The 23,034-nt window shown below is 39.8% G+C and overlaps 1 protein-coding gene across 2 annotated transcripts in view; it reads left to right on the forward strand.

Moving 5' to 3' along the window:
- The first annotated feature begins 344 nt into the window (after positions 1 to 344).
- Positions 345 to 23,034, forward strand: part of LOC136866964 (non-structural maintenance of chromosomes element 1 homolog) — a 68,009-nt gene continuing 45,319 nt past the window's right edge. For both annotated transcript variants that reach the window (XM_068226977.1, XM_067144053.2), the window contains exon 1: positions 345 to 701. In XM_068226977.1, coding sequence (XP_068083078.1) covers positions 581 to 701 — 121 coding nt within the window. In that variant the 5' untranslated portion in view covers positions 345 to 580. The remainder of the gene's footprint in view (positions 702 to 23,034) is intronic.

Here is a 23,034-nt window from a genome sequence, read left to right on the forward strand (position 1 = left end):
GTTCCTGGCAATACGCTTATTTCCTTTATTACTGATGATCTGGATGTTTGAACAAATTGTCTCTCAGTTTAGAACGGGAGAATACGGACGTGTCCAGTATTGTCTATAGCGTATTTGCTAATATCACTATTTAGTGATTAACTATAACCATACTGTACTTACTTATTGTATTTACTATGTGTATGTATATTTTATTTTGCAGCAATAAACATTCTATATGCTACTCTAAAGAAAGTTGTATATTTATTCCTTGCTCTCGATGGAAAAGGTTGAGTTGGAGAATTTTTGATAGTATGTTGGCCACACTGATATAGATATACTGGAGGAGTGGTAACTTAGCGCGCCATGCGAAGGACGATTACTAAAATGCGAAACTTTTTTCCAGTTTATTTTGTATTCACTGATATCAAAAGCATGTTAGCTAACTAATCTTGATAGTTATTTGTAATTGAATTCGTGGTCATGTATTTACGTGCAATGTCAACTAAGATATTTTTGTGTATAAATTGGGCTGTGATATATTGCTTATTGTGAAGTATTGAGGTTTGGAACAACCGCTGTGTTTTTAGTTTATTTCCCAATGAGCCAAATGGGATATACTGACGTTCATCGACTTTTACTTCAGAACTTTATGTGCGAGCCGGTTATGCTCAAGCAGAATGTTACAGAAAAGGTTCGAAAATTGTGTCGGCAAGTGCAAGGTAAGATTCAGTAGACTATATATATACTGTACTCGGTCGTGTCCAAGTGCCATGCATGTCTAATCATTTCTTGTAGTATCTCATTTCAGACAGAAATTATTACTGCAGTTTATTGAAAATAATTCGTATCAAACAATCGTGCCATGATCTTGACGCGCTTGTGAACGGTTGGCTGTTGAGAGAGCTCTTGCATTATTGCAGTGGTAGAATAGTTAAAACCTGTTGAAATTGTTTAAATTCTGTGTGTGTGTGTGTGTGTGTTCCATTTAGTGCTATTTATGTATTGGTGTTTAGTGCTCGTTGGTGGAAATTGGGAGTAGTGATATTTATTTGAATTTTATAGCAAGTAATTCAGTTGGTGTTCAGTAGATTACGTTTTCTAGGTTTAGTAGGTTAGCTAGGTGTACCTTGTTTCGAATTTAGGTTTAGGAAATATTTTAGGTAATAATATTAACTTTTAAAAGAATATAATTAAATATCTGTAGGTTCGTTGGTATAATACTTGCAAAGGCAGATTATCCGTCCCGCTTAGTAGGGAAAATAATAGTAATTCCACCAGCGGTAAAAATTCATATAACCACATTTCAGCTGAAAATTGTAGTGGGCAAAATTTTTCCTTCCGCAGCCCAGGGTTTATAACATTATAAGGAAGCTAAAATAATGCAAATGTTACTTGGAATACCTTGTAGAGGAGAGATGTGTTCATTGCGATGTCTAGGAACCCACCATCCCGCACCCAGAAGTGCATTTACTTTTATAACCTAATAAGAGGGCAAAATTTTTCCTTCCGCAGCCCAGAGTTTATAACATTATAAGGAAGCTAAAATAATGCAAATGTTACTTGGAATATCTTGTAGAGGAGAGATGTGTTCAGTGCGATGTCTAGGAACCCACCATTCCGCCCCCAGAAGTGCATTTACTTTTATAACCTAATAAGAGCAGCAGCCGCCATCGGCCATGGCTAGTGTTACTACTCGCATTCTCATTGGCGAACTTGAAGGAAATGCGACGTCTTTGCCATCAATGCTGATAGGTACATTGCGTTACCAACCCTGGCTGAATAAAGGCACAAAGAAAAAACACCATGTAAAGGAAACAATGTGATATACACAACAGCAGTTATTTAATTTAATACTTACGTTAATGTAGAGGTGGATACAGGGCTGCGGCAGCTTTGAAGAATTCGTGCATTTTCTGTTCTTCGCGGCTTCTAACCGTCCAGACCAATGGTCTTGTCCACGGCAAGAATCCTAACTGTCCAGACCAATGGTCTTGTCCATGGCAAGAATCTAACCGTCCAGACCAATCGTGTTTCCTCATGAAACTAGGTGCCTAACGCCGCTTCGTGGCTTCTAACCGCCCAGACCAATGGTTTTGTCCACGGCAAGAATCCTAACTGTCCAGACCAATGGTCTTGTCCATGGCAAGAATCCTAACTGTCCAGACCAATGGTCTTGTCCACGGCAAGAATCGTACCATATCTTGCCTGCGATATTCGTGTGAATCTATTAGAGCATAGTACTAATAATAACCTATCTAAGCATTTAGCTTTGTTAATCATCTTTGAGTACAGTTGTTCTTGCAAATTTTAAACTTGCAATTTTCATTTCTGTTTGTGCTTAGTAGTGACATAATGCCCCCCCCCCCCCCCCCGATTATTGCCTGGCTAAGCCCAGCCAGTGAGAGACAGATCCCGAGGTGGACCGTTCGTTCCTGGCTTTCCGTTTTTAGAGGCATTTAAGGGAAAAGGGGTGACGACCAAGCAAAATAAAATAAATTTTAAAAACAACACACTTACCTTTATTAACACAAACGTTCAAAACACAAAATTATCCTTGCTGGATTTATTACAATGAATTTTCATAATGTCTGATCTTCATGTAGCGCTTTATAACCAAAGTACAGGTGATCGATCACGGGGCGGATCTTGCCCTTGAGGTTTACGTTACCATGTTCTCCCTTGGTTGATCGGTCTTGATTCCTCCTCCTTACTTGTGGTGGAAACTTGATGAACTTGAGGCTCTAGATTTCGCGCCTGACGAGCTGGTTCTTTGGATGTCATGTCCAGCTGTCTTAATAATGCCTCAGCCTGGATTGCTGTTTGTGTGTTCAAGGCTATCATAATCCTCTGCACATCAGCCGGTAGTTGTCGGACAATCACCTTGACCAGTTCAGACTTCGATGGTGGTGAATCAAGTTCTCTAAGCTTACGCAATTGACTAGCAAAGAAGTCTGCGTACTTAGTGGGCATCCACGACGCATCCTCCTGGCGTATAGCTCCGCTTTAAGGTTGTGTTGTACATTGCTATTCCAGTACTTTTCCAGGAATGCCTTCTTGAAACCTTCAAAGTCGTCGAAGGAGAATCTAAATGCCACAAACCAGGTGTGCACTGAATTTTCTAAAAATCTTTCAGTGACTCTCAATTGCCTTTCTGGTGAGATTTTCGCATCACGGAAGTAGTCCTGAAGTTCATTAATAAAGCCTTTTGGTGTCACGTTGCCTCTGGCGTTGTTGAATTTCTTTGGCTGGTCCTTGTGAAGTCGGATGATATTAACTGTTTGCGTCTGATCAGTCGTGTTTAATTGGGACGTGTTTACCAACGGCCCTGAAGAAATCTCGATAAGATTAGCAGCGCTCTTTCGTAACGTTGCCAGTGGGGTTGATGCCTGAGCCGTGCCGGTTATGCGTTGCTCCAACCACGCTTGTTTTTCTAGCAACGAGTTGGTTATCATGCTAGTATTTTCATTTTGGATTTTTAGGAGGTGCATCTCATGTACAAGCTCCTTAATTCCATCCGACCGGGCGAGTTGGCCGTGCGTGTAGAGGCGCGCGGCTGTGAGCTTGCCTCCGGGAGTTAGTAGGTTCGAATCCCACTATCGGCAGCCCTGAAGATGGTTTTCCGTGGTTTCCCATTTTCACACCAGGCAAATGCTGGGGCTGTACCTTAATTAAGGCCACGGCCGCTTCCTTCCAATTCCTAGGCCTTTTCTATCCCATCGTCGCCATAAGACCTATCTGTGTCGGTGCGACGTAGAACCCCTAGCAAAAAATAAAATCTGTCCGAGTATTCTTTTCTCATACCATTGGAGTCGACTTTGTCCTTTCGGATTTCATTAATCAAGGTGGCTTTAATGGATTTCATTTCGGATCGACTATCCTCAAGCGATTCGTAAAAGAAATCCATCTGTTCTGAATTGTCAGCCTGGGATGTCTTGATTTCGTCAAGGATGCCCTTTTCGACCTGTTTCAAGTTCTCATTTAGTCCGGTGAACTTCCTTGCCCATGCCAATTTAGTGGCTTTGAGGTCCTCGGCGTTATCGTCAATCTTTTCCTCAATGTTCTGGAATGATTGCTCAACTTCGCCCTTGTACTTGTCTATTCCGGTCAAAATGTCTTGTTGAACGTTAGCCAACCGTTCACTAAATTCATTGGACATGTCTGCCATGGATTTAGCTATGTTTTCGTTTACTTCCTTTTTAATACTTGCGAAATCGCTCTTGACTAATACGAGTTCGCTTTGCATTGAAGCTATCTTGCCATTAAAGAGCTTAATGTCCGCGCAAATTTTTCCAAGACCTTCCTCAGTTTGATGTTTAATGTCAGTAAGTTTTTCCTCTATAGCTTCCCCAAGAGATTTTTCCAAATTTATCTGAGCATCACTAAGATCAGAAAGTTCTTTTTTCTAAATTGACTTGACTATTCGTAAGCGATTTCTCCAAATTAGCCTGACTGTTGCTGAGATCACAAAGTCCTTTCTCTAAATAAGCCTGGCTATCGTTAAGGGATTTTTCCAGGTTAGCCTGATTGTTGCTAAGATCACAGAGTCCTTTCTCTAATCTAGCTTGGCTATCGTTTAGAGATTTTTCCAGGTTAGCCTGATTGTCGCTAAGTTTCCTGTCCAAGTTCACCTGATGGTCACTAAGTTTCTTTTCTAAATTAGCTTGGCTAGCATTTAAGTTAGTGTTAAGTCTCTCCTCCATCTCCAGTAACATCTGCCGTAAGCCCTCCATAATAACAATAATTCATTAAATGGTTACTCTGGCAAGAGAAGGATTCCGATCGGGATGCGGGTATGTTAGGAATTGAACCCATCTAATAGCATAGGCACTGATTTGTCGACACCATGAAAGTTCTGAATTTTACCAATATCGGTCATACTTATCTTTCTAATTTAATTACGTTATCGCAATAATTCAGAATTTCTAATCACCAGCAAGAATTTTATTTTAAACAAGATCCATATAAACTAAATTTAACACGTGCTTACGTTAGCCACAATAATTTGGGCGAATAAATGTATCAGAGTCAGCTTAACTTAATTGGTCTTCTGATCTTGTCAATGTCATAAACACTGGACAGCACAAGATCATTTCTAAGCTTGGATAAACCCATCATTGAGCCCCACGTTGGATTAAGCCATCTTAAATGCCCCCGATTATTGCTTGGCTAAGCCCAGCCAGTGAGCGAGAGATCCCGGGGTGGACCGTTCGTTCCTGGCTTTCCGTTTTTAGAGGCATTTAAGGGAAAATGGGTGACGACCAAGCAAAATAAAATAAATTTTAAAAACAACACACTTACATTTATTAACACAAGCATTCAAAACACAAAAATATCCTTGCTGGATTTATTACAATGAATTTTCATAATGTCTGATCTTCACGTAGCGCTTTATAACCAAAGTAATCCTCGTCCTCCAGCTTTACTGTTCTGGAATGAAAATTAACAGAAAAAAATTAGGCCTTTACTGCCTTTAAAAATTAAAGTATTTAACTGAAAGAGTCCAGAGACTTCAATAAATATTTGCACAAAATTAGTAGGCAGCTATCTCGCCTATTATTCCACAGAAAAATTAACCTAAGGTTTCATGAATTTATATTAATCTCATAACGGGGTCAATATTGAATTTTGATGAATTTCGGTATTTAAAGTGCATAACATTCATCAATAACACCAGTTTAAGCTTTGATGAAAAATCAAAATCAATTCCAAAATCTTATAATTTATTATTATTATTAATCTTTAACCTTGTCTATGTAACATCCTTTTACTTTATCATCACACGATCGTGTTTACCAATTAGTGTATCTCACTAAATAATTCTCATGGCAATTATAATTCACATTTCTCTAAATAATTATCCTTCCAATTAATTATTGTTATTATTACTCATTATCACTTGGATTCAAGTTGATTATGCCATTTGTGTACATTTAATTTTTATATTTGCATAGCATTCAAAGTTCAAGTCTGTTTGAAAATATTTTGGAATTTGAATATAAATGTATTGAAAATTTCCTCATCCAAGTGTGAGTTAATTGAAGATTAATTTACAAATCGCTTGCCTTTGCGGAAAAGTAACGAGACGATTTTTCACCTAAATCTTTAGAAATTGCAAATTAAATCCTAGTCTGGTCTTACTCAACATTAATCTTATCAAATTTTTCCCTAAGGTGCTCTAAATAAGTCCTCATGGTGGCAAACAACGTTGAACACAATCTGTGCCGTTGCCATAAATGCACGACCAGATCAAATCACATTAAACAATCGAAAAACATTGAAAATATTCATAATTACACACACACACACACACCACATTCATTCAAGGTAACACGTACTTTTTATATACACTATTTACACCGAATCCTGCCCTTATAAATTTATTCATTATTTTTAGCATGGTCACATCAATAGTTTCTGGAGGATGAATTCGTGTATGGAAATACTCTTTCTTCAATAGTGGCTAGTGATCAAAATTCGTGATATCACTTGGATTGAAATATTCCTCAAACAACGATGGAGATTCATCTAAATTTCTGAAATTTATTTGAAGATTCCGATAAGATTCCATAATCATCACCATCACATGGGTTAAAAGTCGCAAATATCGCGTTCGTGAGCCTTAATCGCATTATTATTACTCCCTGTTCATGAAATATTCAACATGTGCTCCGCTTATAATAAACCACATTGTGCTCCCAAAGACAACAAGAAGTCACATCCTGCAGGACAGCCATATTCCAGGCACATAATGAACTGAGCACATTAAATCTCACATATAAGGAATCTAAGATAATTTATAGCTCATGACCGTTTAATTGCATTTTTTAACCCGATCTTTACTTGATTTTATTATTATTCAAGTGATTATTAGATCTATCAGTCCTCATGAAATGTCGTGAAATTAGATGACTCAATCCTAAAGAATACAAGTGATCTTAAATTGACACCAAGTTCGATCCTATCTCACAAATTTTACACGTAACTCCAATCCACATTAATTCCAATATCACAGGCAAACAAATGAAGTTTATCGCGTGGTCAGTGATTTTTAGATATATCTAACTCCTATGTATGGGAACTCACTCAAGGACAGACTACACGGCTAATCTAATAAGTTTCAAATTTCAGTCACACACATGTAACTCGACTACAATGACACCTCAAGAAATGGAAAATGAAATAATTCTATCTACAACAAGAACTAATAGAGCTACGATTTAGAGAAGAAAGATCCTCTAGCTTTACAAAGATAAGAAAGAAAATAAACATTTAAATGGTACTCAAGTTTTAGATGAGGTTCGACTCCAGGTTGCAGTCAGTCATTCCGGCATTTCCCTGGTCAGTCACCCTCTCTGACCAGATGCGCTTCACATACTTAGAAGGTCATGGAGACACGGCAGTAGACGTCCCACGATGAAATTAAGATGCACATTGTAGAGGAATAATCCACCGTGATGTACACAGCGATTCACTGGGATGAATTCCGTCACGTTCCAGAAGTGTAGGCTGTAACTAAGACAACAAATATAAAAATATGTTCACACACGCTGGATTACTAAATGTTCTCGTGGAGAAATAAACTTAACTTGGATCTCCAATGTTGAGATTCACTCCATAAGAGTTGCTAATAAACTTTCACTAATTTTATCAGAGCGGATGTCTTTTTGCACGGCAGAGTTCTCCTTCCGCATGGTTACGATGAAAAGTAGCAACAGCAGAGTGACAGCAGAGATAGTAGATATCAGCAGCAGAGCAGAGAGTGATTTACTTTGAACATGGCATGTTGTGGTCTTCGCTCGGGGGGGCGTGTACTTTTTAAAGACGATCGTTGGTTCACGGGGTCTCTTATAATTGGCTGTGAATGTTCTCGAAGTTTGCTCGCAGCACAGGTCGTCCGCGCGTGGCACGCTGGAAACACAGGCTTGTCACGTGATCTACCCCGCACTCAGTCGGACACGGATCAATACCTCGCTCTTCTGAATGATAGAAAAAACAGTTTGGTGCCCACACACAGCTTTGCAAATAACGAATACAGATCCTGGTGAACAATAACACTTTTAATGTTGGCTCGTCATAAATATTCTAAAGATAGCCAAATTTGAAGGGGACATCAAGGTACCAGTATTGTAATTAGGATATGTCTGAACATAGTTTAAACTTATTGTAGTGTACTGTACAGTAGTATACGAGTGATATCTTATTCAAATTTAGCGTGCTTATTTTATTATTGTAAAATATTTGTGTAGTACCGGTATGGTATGGTATGTTGGTTGAACGATTACAGGTTGACAAGGTAACTATACAGTAAATTTACAATATCCATTTGAACAGTTGAGAAATCACAGCTTATATACATATTTACAAGAGAGCAGCTTGGTGAGAGAGGGTGTAAAGATGTCTAGCATCAAGTGCGTCTCGTTGTTTTAGTCGTTGGATGACGATTGCAGCATTAACACATCAGTAATATGCAGACAGTCCAACCTTAGTTTATAATCACAGGGGGCAGGGAAAAATATTCCATAGTTTAATTTTTTATTTTTAGAATGTCAATGAGGTATTGTAGGCGTAGTCAAACTGAAAGTTGTCTGGTTGAAGTCCCGGGTTCAGTGCGGTGAATTTGGTCGGCGTGGACGGAGACTCATTGGGTGTCACTGAGTACACAATGCAAATTTGAATGGCAACAATGACGACAGTTATTTGTTGATAATTGTATTATTGGGAATATGTTGCGGGTTAGAATCCTTCATTTTTTAGTTTAACTTCATGTAGCGTTGAATTTTATGTGAAAACATCACCAACGGCAGTAATTAATGTTATGAACATTGATACCCTTTTTCCCCTGATTGTTTTAATGTAAATATTTGTATAAACTTTATAATTTCATACGATTTTCAATGAGTGCGTCAATTATTCTTCGGAACACCACTGCTGGACTTGGCCAAAATACCCAGCGATTTTACACATTGGTGCCGACTACTATGTCTATAAACTTATATTGTTTAACTGTATCACCTGTGAACAAGTTTTTCTTGGTTGCTTAATTTTCCCATTGTATCGAAGTCACATCTCCCCTACTAGAATAGAACGCTAGCCAAGACGGTAGAACATTACGGGTCTGATGGGGTGATAATCTTCTAATAATCTCTATAGTAGGGGAATATTAATTATGAGAGGAATACTAGTTCATTACTGATGAGAAGATAAACTGTATCTTATATAACAACTTTACTAGTGAAACACATCTTATTGATGTGGATATGCCATACAATACACTTTACAAATAAGATTTTAGGGTGATCTTGACGTTTGAAATGTTTGGTAGTCTCATTCTACTTTCAATTATTTCAATCTTAAAAGAGGCGTTACTTCTTGAACTATTTACACTTTGCACTTGTCCTTATCACATTGCGCTTGGCCTGTCACGATTACACACATTAATTAGTATGGGCATACACTGCTATAATTATGTTTATCTGTCGAGAATTAATATATTCAAATAATACCAAGTTACGATGCCCTAACACCGAATGAACTGAAGTAAATTGTATATTTCAATGACTACATTTCCAAATATTTGAAGGTCGTATCACGTCATTTCCCTAAATTAATCGTTGCTGAATATGCAATATACACACGCTTGTTTCATTAGGATTCCAGCAAATACACCAACATATTATATACAGCATTGCAATCCTGTGTGTGAAACAATAGAGCAATTTCGAACATCCAATATCGTATGAATATACAATTTGCACTTCCTGTAATAAATATACAGAACATATGGACTTTAAATACACTAGATGAAGTTGCAGGAGGTTCAATCCTTCTGTCGGTAGCAACAGTGGGCACCAACTTTCACTGTATCCAAGGAGTGAACTTGGGTCTCCTGATACATGGACTACGCTGATCTGTAACCCTATACGTTTTAAATGGTTAAAGAAGAAATTGGTGGGATCGTTCATCTCAGAACGCTGGGGCTTAATCGACGGTGTTAATAATAAATGGTAGCTTGGAATCATTGATTCGAGAGATATACGACAGATAATACTTCTCTACTCTTCACAAACGGAGCGAGCGTTCAGTCTCGTCTCCGTCCTTTTGCCGGGTATCGTAAATCACATCAGCCGTGACCTGGTTCACTTCCAAAACACAACGGGTCGCCCATCCGCATCCCTTTAGATCTGTCTTTTCACAGCGAAATACATCATTCCTTTCCTAGCGGCTTATCCCAAATTATTCCATCTTGTATCTACCTCCGTCCTTAATTATTTTATCTATGGCGCGGCATATACCTCGCGCTGATAAATTTAACTCGAAAGGAGCTTCATCTACATTTCACAATACCATGTCCAAACTACAGCCTGGACAATAAGCTGTCTCTTTCTGCTCGATACACAAAAAACAAGCTACCTTGGAGATGAATCTACTACATGGGTCAAGTCATTATCACCGGGTGAGTTGGCCGTGCGGTTAGAGGCGCATGGCTGTGAGCTTGCAACCGGGAGGTAGTGGGTTTGAATCCCACTGTCGGTAGCCCTGAAGATGGTTTTCAGTGGTTTTTCCATTTTCACACCAGCCAAATGCTGGGGCTGTACCTTAATTAAGGCCATGGCCGCTTCCTTCCAACTCCTAGGCCTTTCCTATCCTATCATTGCCATAAGACCTATCTGTGTTGGTGCGACGTAAAGCCACTTGCAAGTTATTCCAAGCACTCCCGAGCGAAATAGGCATGCAATGCATATTCCAATTTCATGTCTCGTTCGTTGTCTCCGACGTCTTAGATTCTAAATGGTGGTTTCCTATCTTATTATGTGAAGTGTCCAATCAATAAATTGAAAGCTTGTGATGACTCCTGTTAGCTAGTGAATCAGTGATGATCTGAGTCATTTATACAGAATATTTACGCTATATTATTTTACGACACTTCACACTTAGTTAATCTAAGGTTCTTAAATCTACGTCGTGCACTATAAACCCTTATATATGCAGAAAAGAAATATGGTTGCCTCAACCATGAAGAAATACCTCCTATAAAAACCCATCAAATAAATGTTGTAATCCCGCTAAAATAGCATAGTAGCAACCTATGTTGTATCTACATGCAAATTTATTATTTGTATTTTACATTATGATGCAATATTCAAATGATTCATGGTGAGGGTTGCTGGAGTCACGTCCTAGTTCGTGAACCATGGGCAGCGGCTGAGTGGCCTAATAAGTGGTCCTGAGAGTCGGGATACCAGTTGCTATGGAATGGGAGTGGGCATCTTGGACATATTCTGAGTCATGGCCCTCCTTGTGCTCAGGTGGATAGGACTACACAATCCACCCACCGGTGGTCCATAACCCGTCAGAGGAGAGATCCTCACTTGGACCATGTGTAAGTATGGTAGCATCCTGCTTCATGAATATACCGAGCTCAGAACATTTTAAGCAAGCCTCGGACCTATGGGAGTAACGGAGTCCCAGTCCCATTTGACAGGCGAGAGACTCCTTGGAAACAACTTGGCGAACGAAGTGGAATTTGATGGGGAGCTATCAATATTAATGGGGCTTATGGAAGAAAGAAAGTAGAACTGGCTGAGTCAGCAAAGAGGATGAATCTAGATGTACGAGGAGTAAGTGATATTCGAGTAAGGGGAGATAACAAGGAAAAGATAGGAGATTATAAGTGTACTTGACGGGTGTTAGAAAGGGAAGGGAAGAGTATGGGGTAGGGCTGATTATCAGGAATACCATTGCATGCAATATAGTTTCCGTTAGGCACGTAAATGAGCGAATGATGTGGGTAGATTTGGTGTTCGGAGGAATTGGGACGAAAATTGTCTCAGTGTATTCACCATGTGAGGGTGCAGATGAGGATGAAGTTGACAAGTTTTATGAAGCATTGAGTGACATTGTGGTCAGGGTCAACAGCAAGGATAGAATAGTGCTAATGGGCGATTTCAATGCGAGAGTTGGAAGTAGAACTGAAGGATACGAAAGGGTGATTGGTAAATGTGGGGAAGATATGGAAGCCAATAGGAATGGGAAGCGTTTGCTGTACTTCTGTGCTAGTATGGGTTTAGCTGTTACGAATACATTCTTCAAGCAAGGAGCTATTCATTGCTACACATGGGAGGCTAGGGGTACCACATCCATAATAGACTATACTGTATCTTAACCGACTTGGAATTCAGGAAATCTACCAGGAATTTACGAGTTTTCCGGGGATTTTTCGATGATACAGACCACTTATCTGATCTGTAGTGAACTAAGTATCACTAGGCCTAGGGTAGAGAAAATGAAATCTGTCTGCAAACGAATAAGGGTAGAAAATCTCCAGGATGAGGAAATTAGACAGAAGTACATGGATATGATTAGTGAGAAGTTTCGAACAGTAGACAGTAACCAGGTTCAGGATATAGAGAATAGGTGGCATACAGGGATGCTGTAGTAGAAACAGCAAGTGAATGCCTAGGAACAACTGTGTGTAAAGATGGGAAAAGGCGAACATCTTGGTGGAATTATGAAATGAGAGCAGCTTGTAAACGTAAAAAGAAGGCTCATCAGAAATGGCTCCAAATAAGGGCCGAGGCAGACAGGGATTTGTACGTAGATGAAAGAAACAGTGTGAAACAAATAGTTGTTAAATTCAAAAAGAAGTCATAGGAAGATTTTGGTAATAACTTGGAAAGGCTAGATCAAGCAGCAGGGAAACCTTTCTGGACAGTAATAAAGAATCTTAGGAAGGGAGAGAAAAAGGAAATGAACGGTGTTTTGAGTTATTCAGGTGAACTCATAATAGATCCTAGGGAATCACTGGAGAGGTGGAGGGAATATTTCGAACATCTTCTCAATGTAAAAGGAAATCTTCCTGGTGGTGTCGCGAACAGCCAAGCTCGTAGAGAGGAGGAAAATGATGTTTGTGAAATTACGCTTGAGGAAGTGGAGAGGGTTGTAAATAAACTCCATTGTCATAAAGCAGCAGGAATAGATGAAATTAGACCTGAGACCTGAAATGGTGAAGTATAGTGGGAAGGCAGTAATGAAATGGCTCTGTAGAGTAGTAAAATTAGCATGGAGTATTGGTAAGGTACCTTGAGATTGGACAAAAGCAGTATTGCACCTGCCGGGCTGAGTGGCTCAGACGGTTAAGGCGCTGGCCTTCTGACCCCAACTTGGCAGGTTCGATCCTGGCTCAGTCCGGTGGTATTTGAAGGTGCTCAAATACGTCAGTCTCGTGTCGGTAGATTTACTGGCACGTAAAAGAACTCCTGCGGGACTAAATTCCGGCACCTCGGCGTCTCCGAAAACCGTAAAAGAGTAGTTAGTGGGACGTAAAACAAATAACATTATTAGTATTGCACCTATTTATAAGCAAGGGAACAGGAAGGATTGCAACAACTATCGAGGTATCTCGTTGATTAGTATACCAGGCAAAGTATTCACTGGCATCTTGGAAGGGAGGGTGCAATCAGTAGTTGAGAGGAAGTTGGATGAAAACCAGTGTGGTTTCAGACCACAGAGGGGCTGTCAGGATCAGATTTTCAGTATGCTCCAGATAATTGGAAAATGCTACGAGAGGAATAGGCAGTTGTGTTTGTTTCGTAGATCTAGAGAGAGCATATGACAGGGTTGTTGTTGTTGTTGTTTGAGTCATCAGTCCATAGACTGGTTTGATGCAGCTGTCCAAGCCACCCTATCCTGTGCTAACCTTTTCATTTCTACCTATGCATCCTACATCTGCTCTAATCTGCTTGTCATGTTCATACCTTGGTCTACCCCTACTGTTCGTACCACCTACACTTCCTTCAAAAAACAACTGAACAAGTCCTGGGTGTCTTAAGATGTGTCCTATCTTTCTATCTCTTCTTCTCGTCAAATTTAGCCAAATTGATCTCCTTTCACCAATTCGATTCAGTATCTTTTCATTCGTGATTCGATCTATCCATCTCACCTTCAACATTCTTCTGTAACACCACATTTCAAAAGCTTCTATTCTCTTTCTTTGTGAGCTAGTTATCGTCCTTGTTTCACTTCCATACAATGCCACACTCCACACGAAAGTCTTCAAAAAACATCTTTCTGATTCCAATATCAATGTTTGTACCGAGGGAAAAGATGTTCGCCATACTGGAGGAGTATGGAATTAAAGGTAGATTATTAAAATCAATCAAAGGCATTAATGTTGACAATTGGGCTTCTGTGAGAATTGATGGTTAAATGAGTTCTTGGTTCAGGGTACTTACAGGGGTTAGACAAGGCTGTAATCTTTCACCTTTGCTGTTCGTAGTTTACATGGATCATCTGCTGAAAGGTATAAAATGGCAGGGAGGAATTCAGTTAGGTGGAAATTTAGTAAGCTGTCCGGCTTATGCTGACGACTTGGTCCTAATGGCAGATTGTGCCGAAAGCCTGCAGTCAAATATCTTGGAACTTGAAAATGGGTGCAATGAGTATGGTATGAAAATTAGCCTTTCGAAGACTGAATTGATGTCAGTAGGTAAGAAATTCAACAGAATTGAATGTCAGATTGGTGATACAAAGCTAGGACAGGTCGATAATTTCAAGAAGTTAGGCTGTGTGTTCTCCCAGGATGGTAATATTGTGAGATTGAATCAAGGTGTCATAAAGCTCATGCAGTGAGCTCGCAGTTGCGATCAACAGTATTCTGTAAGAAGGAAGTCAGCTCCCAGACGAAACTATCTTTACATCGGTCTGTTTTCAGACCAACTTTGCTTTACTGAATGGAAGCTGTGTGGACTCAGGATATCTTGTTCATAAGTTAGAAGTAACAGACATGAAAGTAGCGAGAATGATTGCTGGTACAAACGGGTGGGAACAATGGCAGGTGGGTACTTGGAATGAGGAGATAAAGGCTAATTTAGGATTGAACTCGATTGATGCAACTGTATGCATAAACCGGCTTCGGTGGTGTGTCATGTGAGGCGAATGGAGGAGGATAGGTTACCTAGGAGAATAATGGACTCTGTTATGGAGGGTAAGAGAAGGAGAGCTAGACCAAGGCGACGATGGTCAGACTCAGTTTCTAACGATTTAAAGATAAGAGGTATAGAACTAAATGAGGCCACAACACTAGTTGCAAATAGAGGATTGTGGCAACGTTTAGTAAATTCACAGAGGCTTGCAGATTGAACACCGAAAGGCATAACAGTCTATAATGATTATGTATGTATGTACGTACGATATTCAAATAATGATAATAATTGAAATGTTTTTATCCTTCAGCGACCACGAACACAGCTTTACAGGAGGGCACACCCATATATTTACTCGGTCTTCATGATGCCCTCAGTGATGTGTAGTCCTTTGATGACCAACTGTTGAGTCACGAACGTGACAGCTTGATCTCGTGCGTCGTTTTGGACAATCTCTTTTATACAAGGCGAAATTCCGGTAGGCAGCTAGATGTTTCGTTCTCTCTGCTACACAGGGCGAAATTCCGGCAGATAGCTAGATATCTCGTTCACTCAGACGTTCTTGTAGACTCCTTATGTAAATAAGGGGAAGTTGTTTCATGTGAATGCGTTAGTTTATATCACACATCACAGATTAAATATATGCTCAATGACACAAGCATCCCAGCCTAGTGACGGTTATGTCTCTTAAACCCGACATTATTTCCTCCTCATCTACCTATCCTTCTTATTGATAGTTACTCTAGGTCTTGAAGTTTCACTGGTTCACTTGGAAATGTCACTGGTTACGCTACCAATGTGTTAACACTCTCGTACTACACTACAATTTAGGCATACTTAGAGGCATGATTTTTTCGCATTAACGATAAACGCGACAAAAAATATTTTGAAGCGATTTTGCCTTATCTTTACGAATCATATGTTTCTGGTTAAGAAAATATGGATATTATGTTGGTGAATTAAAGTGATAAGGCCATTTTAAAGTGAAATTCATTTATTTCGCGATAAGCGCGATATTACAGCGAAATCTGTAGTGAATAACGAACTTGACATTTTGTTCCCAGATTATGTATGAAAAGAAAAGGAAGAGCGAACAAAGATTCATCAACAGGAAAGATGTTATCATTAATGTTCTGGATAATCTCTTTAAGACATGGCATCAAAGAAAAGGGGTTGGCTCCAGGCTTCATGCCAAACGAAATGTTTGGAATGTTGTTCTTGTGGCGGCTGGTAATCCCACCCCAGCCTGACTCCTCACGGCATTGTGCAATGCTGTAATCCCTACTGACGTCTACAAGCAGCACAATTGACTGGTGTAATTCGGCTTCGTGGTCCGGTAAAATTAAGAAAGTGATCACAGACAGTACCGAAGATGGGTCGCTCGACAAGTGTTACGGTGCACAGTAGAGCTAAAACAGTTTGCGAGTGAAGGTTTATACGTTTTGGAAAGCAATATTTTAATGTGTAGATTTTGTAATGTTCATATCGAGTGGAGAAAAGAGATACTGTCTCAAAACATTGTTTTAAAAATAAGGAACATCAGAACATAAATTTAGCACTCCAACAGTGAAACGGCAGGCAACAATAGAACTCCCATTAGATATGCAAAAGAAAGCTAAGAGTGAAAAAACAGAATTTATTCACGAAACAACAGCGATGCTACTCAAAGCCAACATCCGCTGGAGAAGGTAGACGACCCTGCAGTCCGGTAATGGCTTCAAAAGTATGTACCAGGTATGTACAGTCCATCAATTAAACCTCCACAATCAACAATCAGTGATAGTAAGACTAGGTTTTCTAAGACCTCTTTCTGATAAAGATTTTTCTTTTTTTCTATTGGTTAGGATTTTGAGACTTTCCCACAGCCAACCAACTAAGGAAACAATGATTAATTTCAGTATTTCATTAAAGCGAAATTAAAGCAATACGTCAATGTCTGTTTCGCAGAATAACGCGAAAATGAGTATCCTTCTCGCGAAATCGTTCAAAAATTAATGCGAAAAAATCATGCCTCTAGGCATACTCCACTGCACTTAGGCATTCGTAGGTCGAGCTCTTTACTGCGTTAGGGGGATTTATCTGGCGAGACACTGCACTTATACATTGCCGACAATGGGCCGTCCACTCACCTTCCTAACTATTTCACGTTCGTTTCTGATACACTCGCTCCGCGCACTTAGTTAAATACGTGCCTATTTATGTTAATTGAGCCGTATTAGTTTAGGCATATATGAGGCTCGATGCACGACTTCATCACACGGACAGCAATCATCACGGTTTCGTACCGTTTCTACTAAATTGGTTAGCAGCACACTGTACATGCAAATAACTTAATGAGATCGTGGTTACTTCCACATAAATTCACAGACTTTAATCAATCACTGTAGTGTATTGTTCATACTTCAGAATGATTCCTTCACAAAGAACTCGCACACAAGTCACGACGAACTGAAAATGAACTGGTGGTGTCTGTTCTCCAGCTCTGTAATATATAGGCAAGATACCATGAAGCTGGCAGGGGGGGAAGACACGCCATTTTTCTCAAAAGATAAAAATTTCATTGTTCCGTATTGAAATTAGAGTTGGGTCGCGAGATTCAGCGCGCTGTCATTCGTGTCCCGGAACGGGTGGAAAAATCCTAACTTAGACAATTTTTATCATAGAATGATGCGGAAAACTGCATTTTTCATCTCCTGGATATCGTGATATACTATAGGTGACGTTGTAAACGGTCACAATAGCACTCACGTTCCAGGTGAATTTCACCCCTCCTCTGCGCTGTTTGTGCCTGAAAATAATTTTATTTCTCACTTCATTTAACTTTTTGAGCCCTCTACACTTCACATAGTTCCTCTCCCTCGTTATCAACCCGTGCCATTGATAAACGTTCAAGATCTCCACTAAATTCTCGTCCAAACAATTAAATGAACTAATTTTTCATTCAGGACCTCCACACAAAGCCATAGCAATACTACAACTAAACCTTCGCTTCCCCCACAGTTGTTTCAACCTCCCTGCTGTAGTATTATACAATTTTGTGTAACTTCATAACATTTCATTGGTTATTTCCGTACTAGTGGGTAACAGTTCACTGAACGTAAAGATGCTCCTATCAGCAATCCCGTGAACTAAGCTGAGAACGGAAATAAAAGAGCATCATCTGCCAGAGAGCCTCCGTGTACAACACTGAACACCATTATATAACAGAAGTGCACAGTCCATGTTACAGCTTGGAAACAGAGATGGTTGCAGTGCTCCTAGTGGTCTGGCTGCTAAGTGATAGTACGGCCAAATGGATCCGTTCCTGTGCTAGCGAGAGCGACGCATGAATTTGGACGTGGTGATAGGTATGAGAATCTTAGCTTGCAAAGTACCTCCTGGTATGAAAACTTTTGTTACTTAGGATATCCCACCTCCCCACACGTTTCTCAGTATTTTAACATATTGAATAACATGTAGGCCTGATAGTCTACAATTTTCTCTCATAATGAATATGGCATGACTGTGCAATTTGTTTTACTACTGGTTCACAAATTACTTTGTATTTTCAGACATCCATATACATTACCATGAACTGATAAATACAAAAAATGTCATTAAATTTCTTGAGTGAAAAAAGGCCTATTTGGTTTCATCTAATTTTTAAAAATATGCTTTAGGTCACAACAATATAATACCAATATAATGGTCCGTTATTGGACATTATAAATTTTCCAGCTAACTCATTCTTGGTTGCCTGCGTTTCGCCCTCGTGTGCTAAGTTAGGCTCATCAGTTGGGACTTAGCACACCACCCAAGACGCAAGGCTAGTGCATACCGTGGAGGCCACTGCATAGGCTACTTGAAGCCACCAGCAGTGCCAGTGCACTATGAGAACTATGTCTCCTTTCCAAAAATTGATGCCTGCCTGGCCATCAGATAATACAGATGTTGATTCCCATAGGGAATTTAAAATATTTGTCCCGAATGAGTAAATTTATAATACCAATATAATGGTCCGTTATTGGACATTATAAATTTTCCAGCTAACTCATTCTTGGTTGCCTGCGTTTCGCCCTCGTGTGCTAAGTTAGGCTCATCAGTTGGGACTTAGCACACCACCCAAGACGCAAGGCTAATGTATACCGTGGAGGCCACTGCATAGGCTACTTGAAGCCACCAGCAGTGCCAATGCACTATGAGAACTATGTCTCATTTCCAAAAATTGATGTTTAAAATATTTGTCCCGAATGAGTAAATTTATAATACCAATATAATGGTCCGTTATTGGACATTATAAATTTTCCAGCTAACTCATTCTTGGTTGCCTGCGTTTCACCCTCGTGTGCTAAGTTAGGCTCATCAGTTGGGACTTAGCACACCACCCAAGACGCAAGGCTAGTGCATACCGTGGAGGCCACTGCATAGGCTACTTGAAGCCACCAGCAGTGCCAATGCACTATGAGAACTATGTCTCATTTCCAAAAATTGGTAAGTTTTATGGTGAGTATGGGATAAGAAGGGGCTAGGAGCGGGAAGGAAACGACCATGCCTTAATTAAGGTACAGCCTCAGCATTTTTCTGGTGTGAAAATGGGAAACTACGTAAAACCATCTTCAGGGCTGAGGACAGTGGGATTCGAACCTACCATCTTCCAAATGAAAGTTCACAATTACGCGGCCCTAACCGCATTGCCAGCTCGGTCCATTTCGAAACCTACAAGCTGAAAAATAAACTTTGTCACTGGGAACAGGAGTGCAATGTCGCATACTATTGTGTACAGTTTGGAATGAGGGGCGTTGAATGTTTTGTATTCTGTGGGAGAAACACCAACACAACCTTATCAACCAATAAAAACAATATCATGATGACATTTGAAGTTTTAAAGTTTATTGAAGTTAATGCAAATTAATTAATACGTTGAAAACCTTATAAATTACAACAGTCAGCCTCCGTGCCTCAGGCGGTAGTGCGCCGGCCTCTCTCCGCTGAATACCATAGTTCGTGTGAGATTTGTGTTGGATAAAGTGAAGGCGGGGCTGGTTTTTCTCTGGGTATTCCGGTTTTCCCTGTCATCTTTCATTCCAGCAACACTCTCCATTAACCTTACATTTCATCTGCCAGTCATTTATCATTGTCCCAGAGAAGTGTGACAGGCTTTGACAGCCGGCTCATTTCCTAACCTTGCCGCTAGATGGGGGCTTCATTCATTCCATTCCTGACCCGGTCGAATGACGGGAAACAGGCTGTGGATTTTCATAAATGATAACAGAAGCAGAGGAAACTGATCTTTCCGTTCAGAGAAAGGATATGTACATGAAAGAAGACGATCATCAGCGATCTGCATTTAGGGCTGTTGCCGAGATGGTAGTTTCATTACGATGTACACAAACAATATTTACCACCACACAACAGGAGTTGACCAAGGGTGGTCTGATAGAATAGATGAAACTGAAGAGCCTGGCACAAGTAAGTGGACGCAATGTCAGGACTCAGTTAATGAAAAAAATACAGTACCATGGTTTCAGCAAAAGTACAAGCATCAATAAAATACATACATATATCTTCATTGTAGACGGTTATGCCCTTCACCGTTCAGTCTACAATCCTCTGTGAGTTAACTATGTCTTTTCAAAGCCCTATTTTTGTAACTAGTTCTGTGGTTTCGTTTAGTTATACATATCTGACCTTTAAGTGGTGGTGGTGATTATTATTTTAAGAAGAAGGCAACCATTCTTTATATAACACTAATCAGAGAACAAAAATGGGAAGGGAATGGATGATTTTCCCTAAACATGCATGTTAAATTAATAATTTTCTATCATAAGGTGTATTGACAAGGTGGACTCAAAATAAACCTATAATATTTTCTTTAATATATTCAGACAAGTCAATACAGGATCAAATAAAATACCTATCATTTATCAACAGACTCCCTAGGATTCGCAGCGTAGTACCGTCCGGGTCGAAAAGAACAGGAGTTGACCAAGGGAGGTCTGATAGAATAGATGAAATTGAGGAGCCTGGCACAAGTAAGTGGACACAATGCCAGGACTCAGCTAAGAGCCCCGTAGTCGCTACCCACGCTCCCAATTTTGAAGCCCTTAGGGCTGCTTTTAGTTGCCTCGTACGACAGACAGGAGATGCCATGGGTGTTATTCTACCACTCACCCCACAGGTAGATCTGACCTTTAAGTCCCTGAAAACTCTGATCATCGTCTTGGTCTCACCCTACATCTCTTACCCTCTATGACCAAGTCCATTATTCTCCTAGGAATGATCCTCATCCATTAGTTCTTCCTGTGGATGGGGCTGATAGAACAACACCCATGGTATCCCCTGTGCAATGTAGATGTTGGGAAGGGCTTGAGGCAGTTGAAAAGATTTTATTCACTCTTTGTAAATATACCTTGTATGAGTGAAGCTCCAATCAGGTTAAAAACCTTAAGGAGTGAGGCCCGGGTTCGATGTAAGCCAAGCCTTGTTTAGATTCAAGCATTATGTATTTCTGTCTGCTTGGACTTATATTTCCTTTAGGTACTTTCGTCCTGATTGAATTGGAGGACAAATAAATATAAATATGGTTAAACTGATCTTATAATGTACTTACATATTAACTTTCGAAGGCTTGTAATTAACTTTGGTGGAAGACTATACGCTTCTCATATGTTTACTCTGTTGAAGTATGAAAGGTGCTTGTGCATCTTGGGAAGCCTTAGCTTTTCTTATTACCTTTGTTGTGTTTAGTGCTGGGCTTGTTCTTACTTTCTTGTTATATGAAGTGTTTTTAACTAGATGGTTAATGCCAGATTTTCCTAGAATTACCAGGTTCTAACTTGTTATTGAGCAGTTCAGGAAACCCTTCCGAGTTGAATATTGCGAAATTATGAATGCTTATTTTATGAGGGCTGGACACCTCTGTTATGTATTACTACATTAATCAGTTAGTTATGTAAGAGAACTTGTCAGATTGTATCACTATACAAACGCTTGTTTATTCTTATTCTTTCTTAAGGCATATTGTTACGAAGTAAAGCAAGTAGTCCCTTTCATCAAAATAAATTTCGGGCATTATTAACTTATTGTGCCTTGCACTCCAGCTCCTAAGGGCCCTCTGCTTCTTTTGAAAAAGCTACCGGGTAAATTGCCGGTACAATTATTATTATTATTGGACCTGCCTGGTAGCTATGATCGTTAAGGCATTGAAGTCTACTTATTGTGCCTTGCACTCCAATCAAGACCATCCTGTCACTTCCTTCCTACTCCTATCCCTTTCCTTTCCCATCATTGTCATAAGAGCTATCTGCGATGGTGCGATGTAAGGCAAAATGTAGCATGTTGAAAAAAATAAATTTAGCTTTGAAATGAAATGGTGTGTGGCTTTTAGTGCCGGAAGTGTCCGAAAACAAGTTCGGCTCGCTGGATGCGGGTCTTTTGATTTGACTCGTTAACAACCAGCGCGTCATGATGATGACACATACTCCCAGCCCCCATGCCAGCGGAATTAACCAATTATGGTTAGAATTCCCGCCCCTGCCGGGAATCGAACCTGAGTCCTCTGTGACCAAAGGCCAGTACGCTAACCATTTAGCCATGGAGCCGGACAGCTTTATCTATGGTAATATTATATTGAACTTGAATACGACAAAGTTATCAATACATACCAGATAAAACAGAAACGCAAATAATACAGCTAGGTAGCAGACCTCCAATACCAGTATAGTATGTACTAACTGTCTGCACTAAGTATATTATTCATTCTGATTCGTAAGGACTAGACCTGTTATAGGAGCATGATGATTAGTCTGCTATGTCGTATGAACAGCCTTCTCCACGTTTGTGTCACAAGGCAATTTCAGTCTTTTTCTACCGGAAACTGTTGTTTTACATCACATTGCAAGCAAACATCTTCAGTTTATCCTTGTTTATTCTTATGCCTGTAACTAGTGGTGCTACATTCTTTACACACATTTGTCACAGAAACACTCGTCTGTACTCTTTTTTGATGAGTGTAAGTTTCCCTCCAACATTTAATAGTGCACTTTTTCTCTTATTTGATACTGTTATGCATTGGCGACTTCCTTTATCTCAACTGACTGAGATATCTGTACATTAGCATGGTATGTGCACTTGCGTTTAGTGCAGTGATGGA

Source organism: Anabrus simplex, chromosome 3 (genome assembly GCF_040414725.1).
Source record: "Anabrus simplex isolate iqAnaSimp1 chromosome 3, ASM4041472v1, whole genome shotgun sequence".
Taxonomy (NCBI): Eukaryota; Metazoa; Arthropoda; class Insecta; order Orthoptera; family Tettigoniidae; genus Anabrus; species Anabrus simplex.